This window comes from Tamandua tetradactyla, chromosome 23 (assembly GCF_023851605.1).
Source record: "Tamandua tetradactyla isolate mTamTet1 chromosome 23, mTamTet1.pri, whole genome shotgun sequence".
In the NCBI taxonomy this organism is placed as follows: domain Eukaryota; kingdom Metazoa; phylum Chordata; class Mammalia; order Pilosa; family Myrmecophagidae; genus Tamandua; species Tamandua tetradactyla.
Genome location: NC_135349.1, coordinates 39284817 through 39306472, shown reverse-complemented (window position 1 = coordinate 39306472; position 21656 = coordinate 39284817). Strand labels below are relative to the sequence as shown.

The following is a 21656-nucleotide window of genomic DNA, read 5'->3' as shown; positions in this document are numbered from 1 at the left end:
TGCACCCACTGCTACCACCCTCATGGTCTCTGAATTCATCTGCTTGGGAAACTAAGTGTTTCCTTCTTGGCTTCTTAAAATTGCACAAAAATACAATCAGATCCTTCCACTGAAAAGACAGCTCCGGCTGGTTTAGGGAATGCAGTGCCTGCCCAAGGACTGGGTTCCGGTTTCCTCGTTCTGCCTGACCCACGGAGACACCGCAACCACCACCGCCACCAATGCCTTTAGCACACAGGGACGGTGACTCCCCCCCACCCCACCCCCACCTCCCACCTGCAACAGACCAGGGAGGAAGCTGCCGCCTGCTCTTCACAAGAGCCATCCGGAAAATCACGAAGATTTTTTTTTATATATTTTTTAATGTCCCACTCCTGAATCTGCTTCCAGGGCAGCGTTCCAGGAGCCCCTGAGGGGTCTGAAAAACAAGCCACACATTGCGAGAGCCTCTATGGCTTGCAAAATTGTCTGGTCCTCTCCTGGCCTGCCAACCGCACTCATACTACAGCGGACCTTGGGAACAGTCTGCCCCCTTCTGGTCTCCTTGAGCTCTATGAAAGGGCAGGGGCTGGATGGGCTCAGCTAGAGGAGGCAAGAACCCCAGCTCCACCCAGTAGGCCTGAGCCATGATTTGGGGGATCTGGCAGGACACAGGGGTTGAGGTGGGGGGGAAGGGTGGTATGATACAACAGCTTGAGCGGAAAGAGGAGAGATGAGCAAATAAAATAAAATATTAATCCAGGAGAGACAACATATAAAATATAATCCAGGAGAGAGTGAACGGTCTGGCAGACAACTACAAGGCAGAAAAGAGTAGAGAAAAAAGAAAAGAAAACACATACACACATATGTCCACACGCGGAGGTAAAGAAATGGAGACACTGAGCTATGCAGGTGGGGTGTAGCAGCTGAAATTGTAGAAGAAAGCAGAGTTTCCGAAAAGCAAGGCAACTCTGCTGCTGAAACTGTTAGCTCCAACAAGAAAACAGCAAGCTCCCATCCATATATGCTCCCAATTGGCAGACTCTCTGTGCAAGCTGTGAGGTGAGAGAATAAGACAGTGGACTGAACACACAAAAAGGGAACACAGATGGAGTGGTTCCAAATGTCAGAACCTAGGGAGAAACCAGCCAGCCTGGCCTCCCTCCTTCTCCCCACTTGTTTCAACAGGTGGCATCTCCTGCGGCCATCTGAATCCCAGAAGCAAAAGGTACAGAGAACCCCACGCTCTCCCTGTCCACTTGATGCGTTCCCACGCTGGGCTAGCAGTGCATACCACGAAGCCCCCCACCCTCCATGTCCTAGTAGGGCTCCACATCCAAAAAGAATTTCTAATTGCATCTCTGCCCAAACCCATCACTGTCAACTCCAGGAGTTCAAAGGCAATGCCTCCAAATACCCTTGGCTGTATGTAAGAAGCTGCAGGACATCAGGGACATTCTCATTCTCCATCAGGCACCTCACTTACTCTCCTCCACACAAAGGAGGGGGAGACTTCTCCTCACAACCTACACAGACCAGCCAGGGAAGTGAAATGCCATCACAGCACGTCTTGGGGCTGCCTCAGCCCACAGGCAGACGGAGCTGCACTGTGGCAAGTAAGAGGCCCGATGACTCCAAAGAAATTCAGCACATCATCAGAAAGCATTCACAGTGACGAGAAGGCAGCCTGTGGTTGGGGACCCCAGAGCGACTCACGACAGACATAAATGGAGTCCCTGAGCATCCTGAAGTATCCTCCTCCCAGCTGCCTAATAACCTCCAAGGACGAGGTAGAACCTTGCAGGCATGTGGCGGGAGGAAGAGATAGACAGACACACAGGACCTCATTATGCCTTGAGACAGACGCACACACAAGAGAGTTGAGAACCTCACCCAGAGCTCAGGACTCGAACCTCCCTTTCCGCGGACTTGGGGAGGCAGCCCAGAAAAGAAGGTGTGAAAGGCGTCCTTGGAGAAGTTGGGGACAGGCTAGGAAGCCACGTCAGCTCCCAGAGGGTCTGAGAAAGAAGCACAGCCTGACTGTTCACACCCAGGAAGAGTGAAGAAAACCCACAGAAGCCGAAGTCCTGACAACATGGTCAGACACACAGCTGGTTATGGGAATCAGCTAGACACAAGACAGACAGACAGAGACAGGCAGCCAGAAGCAAGGGCCATGCCAGAAAGTGGCAAGCCGGCCAAGCTAAAGTCAAAGAGGGGCCAAAAGACCGCGGCAAGGTTAGGGACAGAGAAGGGATAGCCTTGTCTCTCAGGCATCCAGCCATGGGAGATAGTAAAAAAAAAAAAAAAGGGATGCTTCAGAGTCCCACTGGAGCCCACGGACCAAAGTAAGACAAGGCACCCAAGGCTGAGTCTGATTCAGAAGACATGTCTGGGGGCCTTGGGCTACCGAGCCCCCAGACTGCCCTGAGGTCAGGGCAAAGGCAGGGAGGCGGCAAACAGAGGGCTGAGTTGTCTGCACCCAGCTGGGCAGAGCCCCGGAGACGCTGCAAGAACCATTAACCCTTGGACAGCCGCCGGAGATCCCGGGCACGACCCAGGCACTCAGGCAGGGAGCGAGGCACCGACTACCCACATGCACCGAGCAAGTCGGGGCGCCGCACAAGAGGGATAGGGAACAGGAACCCAGCCAGGATCCGGTAACCCTCAAAGTGCTTCCTCTGGAGAGAACTTCCCCAGACCCCAAGAGGGGCAGTCTTCAGACTCTGAATGGAGCAGCGCATAGCCCCTGAGCCTTGGCCGGGACGCCCCCCATCCCCGGCTTCCAGGGTAGAGGGGAGCTGTGGAGCCAGCCGGCTTGGGGAGTCCTGGCTGAATGGCCGGGGTTCAAGGGCTAGCGGGCGTGGGATTGGGGCTGCCTCCCCCTCTCCCTCCGGGGCGCGAGCCGAAAGGGCATCTTACCAGCGCCCGGGCGGGCAGTGCTCCCCGGCTGGCCGGCTGCAGCGCCCGGGGTTCTCCGGGGCCGCCTCCCCGCGCCCGCGCCGGGGGCCCCCGTCTCTCTCCTCCTCCTCCTCCGCCGCCGCCGCCGCCGCCGCCGCCTCCTCCTCCTCGGGCTGCAGCCGGCTGGGCGGGCAGGTCCCGGCGCTCACGGCGCGGGGCCGGGGCCGGGGGTGGCTGCTCCGCACCGCCGGCCACTGCGCCCCCGCGGCGCTCCCCGGCCCCGGAGTCGAGGCTGCTGAAATTCCACACCACCAGCGTCTGCAGCAGCAGCACGGTGAGCGCCGCCAGTAGCGCCGAGTGCGAGCGCCGGGCCAGCCTCCGGGCGCACGGCGCCGCCACCATCTTCGGAGCGCCGCGGGCGAGCGGGGCGCGGGGACCCCGGCGCGCTCCGGGCCGCCCCCGCGCTCCCCGCCGCTCCCGCGGCCGCCGGCTCCGCTCGGGCTCCCGCTCGGGCCGCCGCCGCCGCAGCCGCCGCCTCGGCTCGCCGCTGCTCCTCCTCCAACGCCGCCGCCGCCGCCGCCACCGCCTCCACCGCCGCGGCGCGGAGTTTTCAGACGGGCAGGGACCCGGACGTCACCAGGAGGAGGGGAGGGCGGGGAGGCGGGGAGGCGGGAGGCCGCGGAGGGGGCCGCCCGCGCGCGCGCTGGGGCCGGGGGGAGCGCAGGGCGGGGCGGGGGACCAGGTTCGCGAGGCTCCCCCTCCCTCCAACTCCTGTCCCAGGTGGGGGGATGGGTGAGGGGGAAGGGGCCGGGGGAGGGGACCCGAACCCGGGTAGAGTGGGGCGGGGCCTGGGGGCGGAGTCGAGGGAGGGAAAAGGAGGGGGGAAGGAAGGAGGTGGGGGCGAGCGGAGAGGACAGACCCCCCCCCCCCCAGGAGAAGAGTAGGTGGGAGGTGGGGAAGAGGAGGGCAGTTCCCGCGGGAGAGAAGAAAAGGCCGGGAGCTTTGGGTGAGGGCCGTCCGGCTTAAGAGTCAAGGGGAGGTCAAGAAGAAAGGGGAGGGGGTGTCCTGATACCCTCCCTTCCATGTGGGAAACAAGCCGCTTAGTGAAGGAGGCCACCGGACCCGGATTTTGCGGTCCAGGGATCTTTTGTCGACACAAGGAGTCCTTAGCAGGTGGGGATGTCAGAAACATTTCAGGGGTGTCAGAGCCACGGAAGGGTCTCCGCTCCCCTAGCCGGATCCCTGGACCCCTGTCTTAAAGGGATGGGGAGGCCTTTGAATAAGTCTCTTGGTCTGCTTAGAGAGCTGATCTGCACGAGTCCTAGGAGTGAGTCCTGGATCACACAACACGCAAGTGCCCGCGCTCGCTTCCCAGCGCCGACAATGAACTGAGTGAGTGCTCTACAGAGCCACTGGTCCGGTCCCTAAGGTCTCACAAGCCAAGAGTCCCTAAACTCAGTTGACAAGTAAGTGCTTAAATGACAAAAGGGAGGCACGATGGAGTTTCTCAACATTCTCGGGTGACAAGCCCCCAAATCTGGTCCCTGCGCCTTCTAGGGATCCCTCTTCCCGTCCATACTGAAGCCTGCCTCCGGGTCCACTCAGGGCTCAGCTCCTGTGGGAAGGGGTCTTGCTTGTAAAGTGGAACTTCTTCCTTTCTCGGCAGTACTGCCCCAGTGACCTTGAGCTCGAGGTGGCTCCTTCCTGAAACCGAGCGGCCTCCTCTGTCCAAGAGGGTTTGGAATGAATGATCCCAGAGGACTCCAGTTTCATCCTCAGGCTTCTCTGACTCAGTCTTTCCCTCCCCGGTCATTTCACCAAGGGCTTTAAATGCAGCAGCAGTGGATGAACGGTGATGGATGGATGGAGTATGTGCCCTGTCCAGGAATTTGTCCTACGAGACATACAGCAGCAGATCTAATCCTCAGTTTGTGAATCAAGGACTCAGGGTGCAATTCTTCGCATCTTGAGAGCTGTGTTTCTCAAGCTCATCCTAATTTTTAAAGGGAAGAGAGCGGGGAATGAAAATCCACCGAGCAGAAGGTAGGGAGCGGGAACAGATTGCTTTCTCCACCTGACAAACATCCGTGATCTCCAGTCTTATGTGAGACCCCCAGACCAGGTGCAGGGATCGAAAGGTGAACAGAGTGTGGTCTCACCTTCAGGGAGCTTGGGGCCTAGAGGGGGTGCCAGATGCATGTGTTTGTCCTTAAAATACAATGAGATAGCTGTCATTATAGACACGCGCACAGGGTGCTATGGCTTCCTGAGGGTGGGCTGGGAGTTACCACTAAGAAAAAGCTTTCTGGGTCCATTTCATAAGCCAGCCCACTTCCCTGGCCTGGCTGTGTAAAATGCCAACTTGTGAGGATGCTAAACTCCAGACTGCATTCAGCCTTAAGAGTAAATACCTGGCCAGGTCTGTGGAGTTTAACATCGAGGCCTTCCCACTGGGCTCAGCATCCCTATCCAGGAGCCAGGCTTCAGTCGTCTGTTTATCAGTTAGGAATATTTTAGTTACCAATCATAAAACACCTACTCTTGCTGTCTTAAAAATGAAGAGAGCTTACTACGTCATGTAACTGGGCATTCCAGAGAAAAGACTTCAGGTGAGGTTTGATCCAGTGGCTCAGAGTTATCACCTAAGATTCCTTTTTATCTCTCCTGTCTATCTTTCGAGGTCTGTTTCATCCTCGGCTTCTCTCTTCCTGCTCACAATGTATGTGCATCAATTGCTGGGATTGCTTGTGTCCTTGTTCACTTGTGGTTAGGGGAGGGGGGGTGGATAGGTGGGGAGGCGGGAGAGAGGGGGTAGTATTTCCCAGCATTCTCCTCTAAGGTCCAAAGACTCCCTCTGATTGGACTCACTTTGGGTCATAAGCCACCCTTAATGAGTCACTGCAGGTAGGAAGAGTGAACGTTCTGGTTGGCTTGGCCAAGGTCCCAGACTTCACCTCCAGCACTGGAGTGAAGCCAGCTTCCCTGCAACGACCTGGAGCCTCTCTAGGGAATGAGAGTCTGTGGGCCGGGGAATGTGTGTGGGGGAGGCAGCCCCCATCTCTATTCCATGCAGCCACTATGAAGTTACATGACCTTGAACAAGCCACCTCCCCTCCCTGGACCTGACTGCCAGATGAGGGATTGAAGGAGAAGATCCCCAAGAGTTGTCACATCCCTGGACCTCTCCCTCCGTGTCTAAATGGAACTTCCCAATCACAGCAGGGGCTGCGCTGGGGCTCATAGTATCTCCTTACCCCTGGGCGGTCTTTGCTGGAAGGTCTGCTGCGTTATCACCCTAAACAGCAATGATATTATCTGCTTCTTCCACCGGACACGTTTAGCCACAATCCTATGCCCCCGCCCCCACCCCCACCCCCTGCTCTAGCTCAGCTCCCTCAGGGACTGTAGGCTTAAGGAGTAAGGTAAAGGATCCAGGGCCCTTCTGTCCCTGGAGAGAAAGAGTTGTTTATTTCGACTCATAAAAAGCCACGTAACAAAGAGGTTTAAAAGCCCCAGGCAGGTTATGGACGCCATAAACAGCTTACGTGATGTTTTTTGGATGAAAAATCACTTGAGATGAGAGAACAGGAAGGCAAGCTCCTAGGGTCCCAGTGACCACCTTCCTGCCCCGAAATAGCAGCTCATGCACCTTCCTTCCAGGGTGGAGGTGAGACAAAGGTGAGTCTGAAACACCATAAGATAGAAGAGGCAGCTTCTTGGGGAGCAGGAGTTGAATTCTGGTGTATCTGAAATGCCCACATCAGTAGAGGGGCCATCCATGGTTTGGGCAGACCAGAACCCCTGGGGGGGGGGGGGCACCATAAGTCCTCCAAGCTAAACCAAATAGAAGCAGCCACTTTGCTTTAGGGGGGACCCTGCCTCTCACTTTCTCAGTGGGTATAGTGGGACCTATGGAGCCCACCCCAAGACAGAGCCAGGGGTACTGCCTTAGGCTCCTGCAGCAGCGATGGCAACTACAGCAAGTTTCCTTAGAATTTTTAAAGCTCATTCAGTCATTCAACAAAGACAAATCGGATCCCATTGTGTGCCAGGCATCCTGCTGGGCAAGGAAAATATAGGTATGGATAAGATCCTCTAAAGAGAGTTCCTGCTCTCTCTTAATGAAGGGCCAAAGCTCTAAGGAAGTTGTAATTGATTTGTGGGATTCCCTCCTACCCATCCCCACCCCCGCTCCCAAATCTTGTTTCAATCAGCACTTGGCGACTGAGCTGAGTTAATCCGTCAACCAGCAGTTTTGCACTCCTGGGGGTGCCCAGCGCTGAGCTGGGAGCTGTAAAGGAAGCCAGAGGAGTCTTAACCCTCAAGGAGCCATTGAACTGGTCAGGGGGACAAGTCCGGGACAAGTCGAGGACATGGGCAACAGTAACAGGCAGTGTCTAGAGAGGGTAAGAGCCAGATCGCCTGGGATTGTTACCCAGCTATGCCTGTCTTCAGTAGGCTTTTAGGACCAATTCTTTATCTTCTCTGTGCCTCAGTTTCCTCGTTGGTAAAGTGGGTCTAATAACAGGACCTTTTCATAGGTTTCCTGTGAGGATTAAATGAGATAACCCATGTAAAGTTACTGTTTTATTTTTCACAGAAACTGGCATAGAGTTAGTGCTCAAAAAACATTAGACATCTAGCCTTTTTCTTCTCTACGCTGCTTGGCATTTTGCACAGTAGAAGGCACTGAATAAATTTCGGTCATGAGATGAATATAAGCTCAGGGCAGATAGGCAGGCAGAAATCAGTCTGGGACACTCCTCCAGCAGGGAGACACCCCGCGGATGGGAGCCCAAAGCTCACAAGTTGACAGGCTTTAGCCACAACATTTCAGTTGTGTGATTTTATGCGTTGCTTAACACCATCCAACCTCAACATTCTCATCTGTGACTGGTGAAGAAAAATAATGCCTATACCCCAAGGCTTCCAGTGGGGCACAGAAAATATAGAGGGTGCTTTTATATTTCATAGGAAATGCTAGTACCGGCTAGGAGCAGTGTGGAAGGAATATCAGCCTGTAATGGTGCAGGCTGGTGTGTAAAGAAATGCTCTCCCCTCCCTTCAAAAAGTCCTGCCTTAGGGTGCCAAGATCTAGTGCTTAACGTATCTTTTGAATTTGAATAAACTTCACCCTAAGAGTCTAACTCAATTAAATACAGGGTCATTATTATTATTTTTATCACAATGGTGTTTTGTTTTGTTTTGTTATTTTAATTAGAGCCTGCTCTCAACCAGACTCCACAAATTGAACCTGGCTGTGCTCTAAATTTTTTTTTTTTTTTAACTCAGCCTAGGTTTCACTTCTGCATCAAAACGGAAACCACAGAGGTCACTCACTTGTTCGCAACGTCCGTGGGAGGTTTGTGCACAGACTGCCCTCCCTCCCATCCCTGGGAATCCCTGGCAGTCTCCCAGGAGCGCACCCGTGCGCCAGGGCTCGGGCACGCGAGATGGGAGCAGCCCTGCAGCTCCTGGCTGTGGAAGCGCGCAGCGCACAAGCAGGCATCACCTGTACTCCCACCCAAGAGGAAGAAACAGCTTGTGATCAGAGGCTGGGCACAGGCAGGCAACATGCCCTGCCAGACGCCCAGCTGCCTTCAACCTCCAGCTGTTTTGAAACCCACAGGGTTTCCAGCAAATTGTCCACCAAGTTTATCAGCAGAGGGAGCTCTAAGTAGCAAATAACTTTTCTCTGACTGCACACTTCCCTGTGCAAAAGATCCGCAGACAGTAAGGGAAAGTAGGGGTCCTAAGAGGAGCTGGCACCCTCCGTGCCCAAAAGGAAACCCCACCAGTTTGCAAGCTTAAGGTTTCGGGGTGGGGCAGGAGGGAGTGAGGGGGATGGCAGGAAAGAAGACACCAGCTGGAGAAAAGACAAGTTAGCATCGAAACCACCCACACTGCGTAAGGGATTTTCTGGCTTTTTAATACACAAATACTGATCTTCCGAGAGCCCAGGACCGCTTATACGAACCTTGCAACAAGATGCTTGCACAGAGCACACACCTATGGGCCAAGTCTCAGACGATATTGGTAGATAGAAAAACTTTTATCATGTGTGTTAGTGGCCCCCAGTCTGGTCCTTGGACTATTAGCTTCTGACTGTGCTGATGATAATGATGATGGTGATGGTGATGGTGGTGACAGAAAAAGCGAATATTTATTGAGCCCTTACTATGTAGCTAGCACTGTACTGAGGACTTCAACAAATATTTTCCATCAAATATTTACTGAGCATCTACTCTATGCCCAGGATAGATTCACAAGGATTCAACAGTGAGGAAGATGCTGGAATTCTTGCTCTCTGGAGTTTGCCTCCTATTGGAGCACATGGGCTCAGACAAGCAAATAAATCGGTAATCAAGAGAAATCAGAGGGCGATGAGTGCTGTAAAGAAAATTAACAGGGAACAATCAGTTAGGGTGACCAGAATAGGGAAGTTTAAGAGGCTGCTCACTGGGGCAATGGCAATGGAATGTCCCATGAACTTTCTCATGAAATTCAACTATTTGAGGAGTGTGAGCCCTTTTATGCATCATGCATCATTTGTCAACTGAGCAAACAACTGTAGCTCTACTTTTTAAAATGTGTACAAATGCTGTTGTGATGTATAAAAGAAAGGGGCTGCTTAATTCATAGTAGTCGTGTTGTCATTTTGGATTTTTTCACACAGTGATTAATAAAAACTCAACTATTTATGTGGGCATGAGAGGAAGTGGAGAGGAAGCCCAGAAAAAAAAAAAGAATAAAATTAAGAAAAATACCATTTTATAAGAAACAGGTTGAGGGACATGTATTAAATCTCAAACTCTTTTCATCCAGATATGCTTTTATTTCATTAACTTCACCCTCGCCCTTCTCAAAAGTTCTCTTTGTCCCAAATGGTTCTATTTAGCTCCTGCCTCCTTCTTTAATTTGGCCAGCTTAGCTCTGTATCCCCAAATTCAAATTCCTCCATCATTTGCAGCCTCTGCTCTTCATGAAAAATCTCAAATCTCAGCTTATCTTGGCCTTTTGTTGATCTCTTCAGTTTTGGTGTTAATTAAGGCTCTTTTGCTTGAACAGCTCAGGAATCCATTCTCAAAAGGCTTAAGCGAAAGAGGAGCTTTTTGGAAGGCTGTTGGGTACACTAGAGCCTGCTTGCTGCCTACTAAATACCCATTCTTCCCTCTGGCTTGGTATAGGATCCTAATTTTATTTGAGGCCAAGATGTGCTCAAGAAGGCAATGAATGATTCTTAGCCTCCTTTGTAGCTAGAGATGGTCAAGAAGATGACAGCAGATATCACTGATGGAATTTCCAAGCAATATTTTTCTAGGGTGGCTAAACAACTTGGAGGACGGCCCTTTTGCCCCTTGTCATTCTCATTTTGCCTGGAATGTAGCAAGGATAGCTGGAAGTTCAGCAGCCATCTTGTGCTCATGAGGATAGAAGCCAGTGCTAGAGGTGATGGACCAGATACTTAGAAGCAGCCTGGGTTCCTGATGCCCAGTATGGCTCATACCTGGACTTGGTATCTGATGGCATTCAGCAGTCTAACTGAGCAGAGGTCAGGGATAAAGCTTGGCCTTGGGAAGAACTAGAAACAGTGACTCAAACTTATGTCAGTTTCTCCATCGAGATCTTGTCTCTGCTTTTCCCTACAGGGTCGATTAATTCCCAATCATGACAGAACAACATGGCAAGAAGCATGGCTGTCACAGCTCCTGGGCGTCACATTCCATGGCCACCATAAAGGGGCAGGGTCTTCCTTTACAAACATGGACTCAAGTGAACCCTCTATGCTGCATGCCAGTGGTGCTGCATTTTGCTAGTCCAGTCACTCTCACGCCCTAAGCTACTAGTTCTCCCTCTTCCTCCAGCCTCTGAGATTCCTCCCTATTACGGACTGAATCGCGTCCCACCACAAAAGGCATGTTCAAGTTCTAACCCCTGGTCCTGTGGGTGTGAACCCATTTGTAAAGGGGACCTTCAAAAATGTTATTATTAGTTAAGATGGGAACTCATTTGTGAATAGGATCTTTGGAGATCCTTTCTAAATGAGGCCAAATTGAACCAGAGTGGACCTTAATCCATATGAATGGAGTCTTTACAAGCAGAGGATATTCGGTCACAGAAGTCTATAGAAGCCAGAAGGCAGTGGGATGCAGAAGGCAGTGAAAATCATGGGAGAGGGGCTGGCAAACATGAAGAGAAAGAGATCTCCATGTGGCAGGGCAGTGCCAGAATGCCACAGACTCTGGAAGAAAGCAAGCCCTGCCAGTGCCTTGATGTTGCACTTCCACAGCCACGGAGCAACAAATTCCTGAGGTTTAAGCCACCCCATTGTGTGGTGTTTGTCGTAGCAGCCCTGGCAAACTAAAACACTTTCCCCTTCCCCCTCCATCCAATGGCCTTGCTTCCTAGGTTGTTGAGGAAGTTGACTCAAGTTGAAGAGAGTTTTCACAAGCTCCCTCTGCCTCTCTGCCCCCTACCTGCAAGAGTGCAATGGATTCTGTTTTTATGGATGAACCACCCATACTCCCAGTGAGGCCTGCTTCTCCATTTGCCCACTAGAGCCCATCCTCTCTCCTTGGCTTGTGGCCATGGCTCCAACATGTTCCTCCTTTTCCCTCTATCATCTTTTTCTCCCTCTACAGCATCATTCTCATCAGCACCCAAACGTCCTGTAATTTCTGAGATTAAAAAATTAAAGTCTTCTTATGGCCCCAATTCCCTCTCCAGCAAAAATCCTACAACAAGTTGACTAACTCATTGTCTCCAATTCCTCCCTTTCCATTTTCTCTTATAGCCAGTTTTTGCCCATACCTGCACCACAACCCTAACCCATACACTGAACTGCTTTTAATATATATCATCAAGGACCTCCCCATTGCCAAATTCAATAATTATTTGACCTATTGCAACTATTTGACACAATTCTTCCTGGGACCTTTCCCTTTTTTTTGGATGCCAGGACGCCACACTCTTAGGTCCCCTCCTACCTCATGGCTACTCCTTCTTAACCTCTTGGCTAATTTTTCCTCTTCCCACTGCCTTCTCTTACAAAAATTTCCCTCATTTTCAATGTTGGTATTTCCCAAGGCTTAGCCCTATGACTTCTCTCCATCAATTACTCATTCACTGGGTGGTCCTTCCAAATGCAGGGTTTTAAAAATCATCTACATGCTGAAAATTCCTGTTTATATCCTCCCCTGGACTCCAAATTTGTATGTTCTATTGTTCACTCAACATCCCTACTTGGATGTCTAATAGATATATCTATCCTGAACTATGAAGAGACTGGGGATTTTACCTTACCTGCAAGTGGAAAAGTTAGCCTGCCATAGTTCCCTGCTGCTGGCAAAAGACACAAGACTCCTAGGTCAAAGACAAAGGACATTTTTACTTCTGGCACAGCAGGCAGTGTGAGCTTCATGTTCCATGTCTCGTGGGGGTGATCCAGAGGGAGCTGGTGGGGTGCTGCTCACATGGCTGAGAAAGCCCCAAGCTTGGAAAATCCCAATCTTTTGAATTGGGCTGTAAGCAAATATGCCAACCAGTGCCCCAAGGGAACCATTGCCTTTATTATCCTGGACAGTAAGCAAATCTGTCCTCTCTCTCGGAGAGATACTATCTCTGCCTTCCAAGCCTGCTTTCTGTACAAACATCCTTGGAGAGGTCATCCAGGACAGAGGTCATCCAGGACAGAAAGCTGCTGGGGGGTTTCTCACAAGACATGCAGAAACTTAAGAGACCCATGGAGAATTATCTCCCAATAATGTCAAACTTAACTTGTCCAAAACTAAATTCTTCATCTTCCTCTCCAAACTTGCTCCACCCACCACTTCCCCCATCACAGGACTTTTGAGTTATCGCAATTCTTCACCTTCTCTGATAGATTATGTTCAATGGGATGGCAAATGCTGTGGACTCTACCTTCCAGCTGTTTCCAGAATCTGGCTGCATCTCACCACCTCCACTGCAATCACTGGCTCTAAGCCCCATCGCCTCTCCTGTGATTTCTGCAGCAGCCTCGGTGGCACATTGAATCATGCCCCCCACAAAGACATGTTCAAGTCCTAATGCCCAGTCCTGTGGGTGTGAATCCCTTTGTAAATAGGATCTTCAAAGATCCTATTAAGATGAGGCCAAACTGGGTCAGGGTGAACCCTAATCTGTTGTGACTGGGGTGCTTATAAGTGAAGGGAAATTGCACATGGAAGTACAAGCCACAGGGAGAGACAGAAAGAGACTGGATGCCATGTGAAGGAGGCAGAGACTGACTGCCAGCAAGTTATCACCAGGGACAGACTTTGGAGAAGGCTTAGCGTGCTCATATCTTGATTTTGGATTTCCAGCCTCCAAAACTGTGAGATGACAAATTCCTCCACCAACTAGTGAGTGGTATTTGCTGTAGCAGCCCTGGTAAACCCCAACACAACCCTCTGTCTGAATTCCCTGCTTCTAACCTTACAATACTCTCCACTCAGCAGCCACAGATAACGTATTAAGCCTTAAGCGAGATTCTGTCACTTCTCTACTCAAACCCCATTTCTCTTAGAAATAAAGCCAACCTCCATATACCAGCCAGCAAGACCATCAGCTCCCATTTTCTCTCTCATCTCGTTAGTGCTCCCGTCCCCTGTACTCACGCTCCTCCCACTTCCCTGGCTTTCTTGCTGTCTCTTAGGCACACCAGATAAGCACCCAACTCACGGCATTATCCCTGGCTGCTCCTTCTGCCGGGGGGTTCTTCACCCAACTGTCTACACAGCCCTTTCCTCTCCACATTAGGCTTTTGCACAAATATCACCTCATTTTTTTACTTTCCTGATTATTCCAATGAAATTGCAATGCCCCCAGCCAACACTCTCAATTACCTTTGCTTTGTTCTGATGTTTTCTATTGCACTCAACACCCTTCAATAGGTTTTGTGTAAATCATTTATTTCATTAGTTGTTTTATGTCTGTCTTGCCCCACTAGATCAAAAGCAACATGGCCTCAGGGTTTGGTCTCTTTCATTGACTGCTCTACCCTCAGCCTTAATTTTTTTTAGCAAATGAGTGAATCTCTTTCTCAGTCACGGTCCAAATATATCTCAACGAAAGGTGTTGATTATCCTGGCTTGAGTTCAGTGTCGCCCCCAGAACCCATTTCCTGGGCCATGTAGAAAGGCAGAAAACTGAAACTCTCACTGGCCCTGTGATGAGGGAACCATTGCAGGGGGAGAAGGCCAACCTGCCACAGACATGTGGGGTGAAGGTTAAAGACAAGATTCCAGATTTGGATCCCCTCTCCTACTTCTTACTAAGTTTGGCTTATTGGGCAAGTTGTTTCACGTCCTTGCTTCCTCTTCATCTGCAAAACTAAACACAACCGGGCTCTCCTCATGGGAGTGTTATGAGGTTTAAATAAATGCATGAAGGTTAAAAAGCTCTTGAACAGTGCCGAGCATATAGTAACGCCGAATAAATGGAACAAAATGATCAGAAAAGCAATGAGAACAGAATAAAACAAATGCACGTGTAGTTGAAGCAATCGATGCAGCCCTTTTCTCTATCAAGCAGTGCTGGAGATTGGACCGTGTTCCCCACAAAGGCATGGTCAAGTCCCACCCCCCCAATCCTGTGGGAGTGAACCTGTTTGTAAATAAGACCTTTGAAGATGTTATTAGTTAAGTGTGCCCAAACTGAATGAGGGTAAGCCTTAATCCAATAGTGGTGAAGTCCTCATAAGCGAAGAAACTTGGATGCAGAAAGGACGCCATAGGAAGCAGCCTGACCTACGAGGCCACAGAACCTGGAAGAGAAAGAAGCTGCTGCCATGCATTGCCAAGTGACAGAAAAACTAAGGACCAAAGGCCACTGGCCAGCCAGAATCTACCAGCCCTGGAAGGAAGTAGGCCTTCTCACCTCTGAAACTGTGAGTCAACAAATCCCTGCTGTTAAGTCAACCCACTGTACGGTATTTATTATAGCAGCCGGGAAGCTCAGACAGATAAATAGAAATAAAAATAAATAAGAACACAGAGAAATTTCATAGTGAAAGGTACAAACTCCATTTAATAAGTATAAAGGAAAATGTACCCATCTTCTCAGAAAATAAAGATTTTTTTGTATCATTGGAATATTTCATATAGCTGGACATAAAGAAAGTCTCAACAAACAAAATCAAAGAGTTTTTTTCATGCTACATCATCTCTGATCATAATCCAGTAATATTAGAAATTCTTTTTGAGGAATGTAAGAATTGAGAAACACAATGCTAGACAACTCTTGGATGAAAAATAAAATAGAAAATAAAACTGCCTCTATTCTTGAAAGCAATAAGTAAGAGAATATTTTATATCAGAATCTAGGGAACAGAACATGACAAAAGCTGTAGTCAGAGGAAAATTAATAGACTGCAATGTCTTCATTTTGAAGGATGACTAATAAAATAATAAGGGAACTTATTATAAACCCCAGGTGATTAGAATAAGAATAAAATTACTGTAAAGAAATTCTGAATAGAAAGTTAATAATTATAGAAGTTGAATGTAATGGAATAGAAAGTGGAATCAATAGCAGAAAGGAAAAATAAATTCAAGGGTTCATTTTTTTTTAAGTACCAGATAAATCATCCTCCCAAAGTCTGATTAAGGGGAAAAAATACATATAATTATGTAAAAAAAGAAAACCTAACCACAATCCAAGAGAGCAGGAAAATTTAGAGAATATCACATTTATTTCTACGGCAACAAATTTGGAAACCTGGATTAAATGGCTAATTTGTTGAAAGACTTATTAAGTGACCCCAGAGAGGGTAAAACAAACGAGTTACAAAGGAGATTAAAGATTTACCATTGAAAAGGGCCTCCAGATTATATAGGCTCATAGTAGAGTGCTACTCAACCTTAGGATAAAACAACAACAACACAAACCTGATTACTGTCATGTTTTTCAGAAATGAACAGTGGTTCTCAGCCTTGCCTGCATGAAAGAATCACTTGGTGAGCTTTTAAAAACAAATTATGTGCAAACCTCACCCCTGGAAATTCTGATTCAGTTGATCTGGAGTATGCCAGGTATCAGTAGCCTAAATAGGCTCTCTAGGTGATTATAATGTGCAGCCAGGCTGATAGAAAGTGATGGGGAGCGTCCCAATTAGTTTAAAACTCAATTCTGGCAAAAATAGCATCTGGAGAGAAAACTATAAACACATTTTACTTAACCAGTAAAGACAAAATCGTTAGAGTACACTCATAGCATATAAGCACTTCATTATATTGAAAGGAGTAATGTGTTATGAACAAGTAGAGTTTATTTCAGGAATGCAAGGCTGGTTTTCATCAGGAAAAAGCATCCATATAATCCACTTATTACATCAGTATATTAAAGGAGAAGCTGAGAAGCCATTTGATTAAATGCTGTAGTCATTCCTAAGAAATTACTAAGGTATTAATAGAAGGAAATCACTTAATTATAACAAAACTTTCTGTAAAAAGCATTATTCAAACTTTAAAAATTGAAGCTGTTTAAATCATTACATTTTAGCATTGCCTTCGAAATTCTTGCAAATACATTAAGATAATAAAATAAAATAATCATTGCAAACATTTGAAAAGAAAAGTTGGAGGGTGTGCAAGTGGTTCAGTGGTAGAGTGTTCACCTTCCATGTGGGAGACCTGGGTTTGAGTCCCAGACCATGCACCCCCCCTAAAAAGAAAAAAGTAAAGCTGGAAACTGCTTTTGTTCTTGGTTTGCTTGTGTACTAAGACAACTTAATTAACTCTAGTAAAAAACAGTAACTCTACTAGAATCAGTAGGATTATGTGTAAGGCGACTGGAAACAGTAAAAACGTATAAATATTAATAGCTTTTCTCTAGAGTACCGACAAGGACCTTAAAATGGAGATGTGTAATGTATTAATTTGCAAGCTGCTGGAATGTGATATACCAGAACTGGAACACTTTTTAAAAATGAGAATGTAATGAGTTACAAGTATACAGTTCTAAGCCTATAAAAAATGTCCAAACTAAGGCATCCAGGGAAAAATACTCTCATTCAAGGGAGGCTGATGGGTCTGGAAACAGCTGTCAGCTGGGAAGTCACGTGGCTGGCATCTGCTGATCCCTTGCTCCTGGGCTCCGTTGTTTTCAGCCTCTGTTCTTGTAGGGCTTCCGCACTTTGCTTCTCCAGGTTGGTTTTCATCTCTTGGCTTCCCTTGGCTCTCTCCGTTTTCTAGCTTGCTTACCATCTCATGGCAACATCTTCTGGGCTCCAAGCATCTCCAAAGATCTGTCTCTTGTTCTCCAAGTGTCAGCATCTGTGTCAGCTCTGCTCTGAAGTTTCTGTCAGCTCTTTCTTTTCTAACTTTCTCCAAAATGTTTCCTCTTTTAAAAGATTTCATTAAACTAGTCAAGACCAACCAGGAATGGGTGGAGTCACATCTCTATTTATGAACAGTGGGAACAATTCCCACAATTGGGTGTGTCACATCTCCATGGGGATAATCTAATCAAAATTAGATTACCTACAGTATTGAATTAGGATTAATAGAAATGGCTACTCCCCCACAAGATTGAATCAGCATTAAAACATGACTTTTCTGAGGGTACATAATAGCTTCAAACTGGCACAGGTAATAATTAGATGAAAAAAATATTCCCATCACAATAATATCAACTAAAATAACTTGGGAGACCACTTACAAGGAAAGTCTCACGAGTTATATAAAGAAAATTATTTAGAGAATAAACTAAAAAATTTTACTGAATTTCAAAAAAAAAACCACTGAGTCTCAAGTGGGAAGATTGATATAAAATGTGAATCTTATAAAAATGAAAAAATTAACTGAAAAGTCCAATAACACTTATAATATTGACAGTTTTCTTGTAGTGTCGGAAGATTAGGTTAATGTCATAGAATAGCCAAGAAAAGAAAAAACTAAATAAAAGGCAGGGATATACTTGCCTTAACATATACTGGAACGTATCAGAAAGCCAAATATAAGCAAATGAATATGGTGTTGGTTTAAGGATAGGAAAAAAAAAGATCAGTGTAAGAAAACTCAAGCTGCTACAAAAGTAATCTTTGAATCCAGTAGGGAAACATTGTTTATTTGAAGTATGTTGCTAGTCCAATGGATTTTGTCTTAGAAGCAAATAATGTTGAGTTCTGTCTTATATCATGTACAAAAAAAAACAAAACAACGATAACAAAAAACCCACAATACCCAAGATGGATTACGTCTTAAATGCAAAAAAAAAAAAATAAATAAAACAAAACATTGAAATTTTAGAAGCAACAGAGAAAAAAACATAGAGGAAAAAGCAGCTCCTTAAGAATAAACTACGGCAGGAGGAAGTGGAGGTTAGAACAGGCTTGAGAAAGAGGAGAGAATGTGGAACAAATTGAGCATTACGAACTGGGAAAGAGTGAGAAAGGTCTCTAGCCTGGTGACCATTTTAATGGCACCCTGGACCACTATTCGGCAGCTTCGAGGAGTGAAGTACTGATACATGCTACTACATGGATGATCCTCAAGAATATTATGCAAAATGAAAGAAGCCAGACATAAAAGATCACATATCGTATGGTTCTATTTATATGAAATGTCCAGAAGAGGCAAAGCCATAGAGGCAGAAAATAGATTAGTGGTTGCCAGTAGGAATAAGGTGTGTGCTATTGGACAGGATTTCTTCTGGGGGTGATGGAAATGTTCTAAAATTAGATCTGGGTGAAAGTTGCGGAACTCTAATTATCCAAAACCAATTAAATTTTATGGTATGTAAATTACGTGTGAATAAAGCTATAATATTAATATTGGTACAACTGCTACTAACCTCACAACATTTCTTTATTAACTATGCCAAACAAACGCAGGGAATTCTAGTCCACCAAGGATGTAAAGTGTGGATTTCTTTTTACTGTTTCAAAGAGCTCAGTTGTCACAAATGGAAATGGGAGATAGTAGACTAGCGTTGCCCCAAACTTCCAGTGTGTATTTGACAACCTCAGCAAAGGGAGGGGAGAGGGATTAAAGGTGTCAGTCCTGCAGGCAAATCACACTGAATTCACAGCCCAGGCCTAATACTTCCTTCCTGTGTGCCACACAGCCTCAGTTTCCTTATCTGTAAAATGGGGGAGAGTTATTGGGAGAATGAAGGGAGGTGATGCCTATAAATAGTTTAGGTAATCCCTGGCACAGGTGGCCTTCCATACGTGTGAAATAATAATGATGCTTGGTGGTACTGGTGATTCTGATTAGAGGAAGGAAAGAATCAGAGAAGAGCCTTCTGAGATACATTAATTTTTATTTATTGTATCATTTATTATAAATGTACAGCTGTGTATAGTATATATAGGTATATTTTTATATATTAAAATTTACACTGTTATCCACACAAGTTTTCACTTAGCAAATAAATTATGTAAAGTGCCTCAGTTGCTAAGAAGAGAGAAAATTTCGGACTCCTCTAAAATCAATTCATTAAACTGGATGGGAAGATATAGTACCTTTATACTTTCCAATCAGTGTGCCAAGGATGGTTGGGAGCTTACTAAATGCCGTTTGCAGAGTTCGAATAGCACTCCCTGAGCTTCTTTCAGAGACAATGGAAACAGCTCTGAGAAGCTTGTTTTGGGAGGGACCTCCCACATCCCCAGGTGACATAGCGGGACTAAGGGAAGATACTGTTATCACCTAACGTGGTAAGAGCATCCTGGCCCAGAAAGAAAATTGTTAATCCTTTAGGGCAAGGAGGAGATGTGTTTCTCTGTGGGCTACAAAGGTATTTGTTTGAAAGTCATGCCAAAGAAGGAACACAGGGCATCAGCTGGGTGCTGATAAGTTCTATTTCTTGATCTGGATGGTGACATATTAAGGTATGTACGTGCAAAAATTAATTGAGCTCTACACTTAAATGTGTGCACTTTATACCCTTTATGGATTTTGCATCTCTGTGAGAGAAAAAGAGAGAGAGAGAGAATGGAATTGAATCCAAGGAAGCACTCTTATATATACAGAAAAATATCTTATATGCAAAGCCAGTCATCCTAACATCTTTTACAATAGCAAAACATCAGAAACAATCTAACTTTGAACAATTTTGCTTAATGGTTAAGTAAATTATGGCACACTGACTTGATGGAATATTAATGCAACAATTCTCAACTAAGGAGAGTTTGCAAAAACGTGGAGAAATGCTATGTTATAAAGTTAAATGAAAAAAATCAGACAATAAAGTCTTTATATACCACACACAAACTTAACCATGCTAAAACACGCATAGAAAAATGACAGGAAAATGTCCCCGACTTTAGTACTGACTGTGTTTGGGTGGTGAATCTGTGGATGATTTTGCTTGCTTCTTTCAGATGTTCTGCATTTCCCAAGCCTTTTATAATAAATGTGTTTAATTTTCATAATTGTACAAAAATAATTGATACTTTAAAATGCAAAAGAGAAGAAAACAACTCTTGAAGCAGAAATCAATCTTGTAGTGATTAATAACATGGGCTGTTTGGAATTGCAGACTTGATGCCAGATGCTGATGTTTTTTGCTTTCAAAGGGCAGTCATTCCTATAGCTAAAACCAATTTCCTAAGGAGAATCCTATTGGTCTCAGCATTGCAGCTCAGTTGCAGCCCCCTGACATACAGTTTTGAGATGTTTACCCTGGTCAGAAAATAGTCAGCTATGTTCTACCAATTGAGGATTTCTCTTCCATTGCCAGAATAAGCTCTTCAAATAATTTGTACTTAGGGGAAGTATCTGTGCAGCTAAGGCTGGATAAAGATTCTTTAACTAAATGAGATTTCATCTCCCAAGATGAGATCATATCAGTATACATATTTTCAGAGGAGTCTCTTTAATCCCTAAGTTACAAGCATTCGAAGTAGCCTCCAAAACCTTCAACCACAAAGGAAACATCTTCATTTTGGGAGGAGGAGTTTGGAGGCATTTGGGCTCAATCCCTATACAAGATTGTCCAGTGAAGACACAGGCAATAGTAACATAAACCAATTCACAGAACATACCATCCATTTATTGGTCATCCACTCATATTTAAGAACTATTTAAAAATATCCTCATATTTATTGAGGACCAGAACATGTGCTAAACTCTATTGTTTACAAGCTTAGGTTAGTCGTTGGCAAGTAACTTTCAACTTGCAGACTGAATTTGATCAGTTGGTAGTGGTGGCTTAGTGTGCTCTCCTGGAAAAGATTCTGGGACTATATCCAAACTCAAATAAAAAAGAGTAATGATCTATTGGTAATGTCTGCCATTAACATAGAAGGGGCAATGGTAGTGCATATGCCAAGCTTTTACCATGTCTGCCAGATTGTCAGTTGAATGATGGTCTCTTAAGCTTTGACCCATGCTCTATTTCCTACAGGATGAAGCAAACCAAATTTCTATCCAACTGAATGGAATGGAAAAGCATTCACGGTGGAGGAATCAATGTGTGTTGACTAAATGCCACGTGCCAGCCCGTGTACAGTTCTCTTTACATATGCTGAGACATGTAATCCTCAAGATAAAAGATAACCCTTTGAAGTGAGCATTATATCCTACTTTATTTTTTTTTTTTACACAAATGAGGATCTAGCCAAGAAGCAAATAACTTTACAAACTCTTCCACAATCAGTCACAGCAGAACCACTCTTCCATCTAATGGGCAACTAAGGCTTAATATGGAAGCAATTAAGATGAGATAGTGTCCCCTTCTTTCCAGTAGGTCATAAAACTAATTCTACTGTTTTTTTTTTTTTTTTTTGAGAATTGCTTTAATTAAAT

The 21656-nt window shown here is 46.2% G+C and overlaps 1 protein-coding gene across 2 annotated transcripts in view; it reads right to left on the bottom strand.

The window, feature by feature from the left end:
* XYLT1 (xylosyltransferase 1) overlaps positions 1-3285 on the bottom strand; it is a 316574-nt gene extending 313289 nt beyond the window's left edge. For both annotated transcript variants that reach the window (XM_077141677.1, XM_077141678.1), the window contains exon 1: positions 2905-3285. In XM_077141677.1, coding sequence (XP_076997792.1) covers positions 2905-3285 — 381 coding nt within the window. The remainder of the gene's footprint in view (positions 1-2904) is intronic.
* Between the last annotated feature and the right edge of the window lie 18371 nt (positions 3286-21656).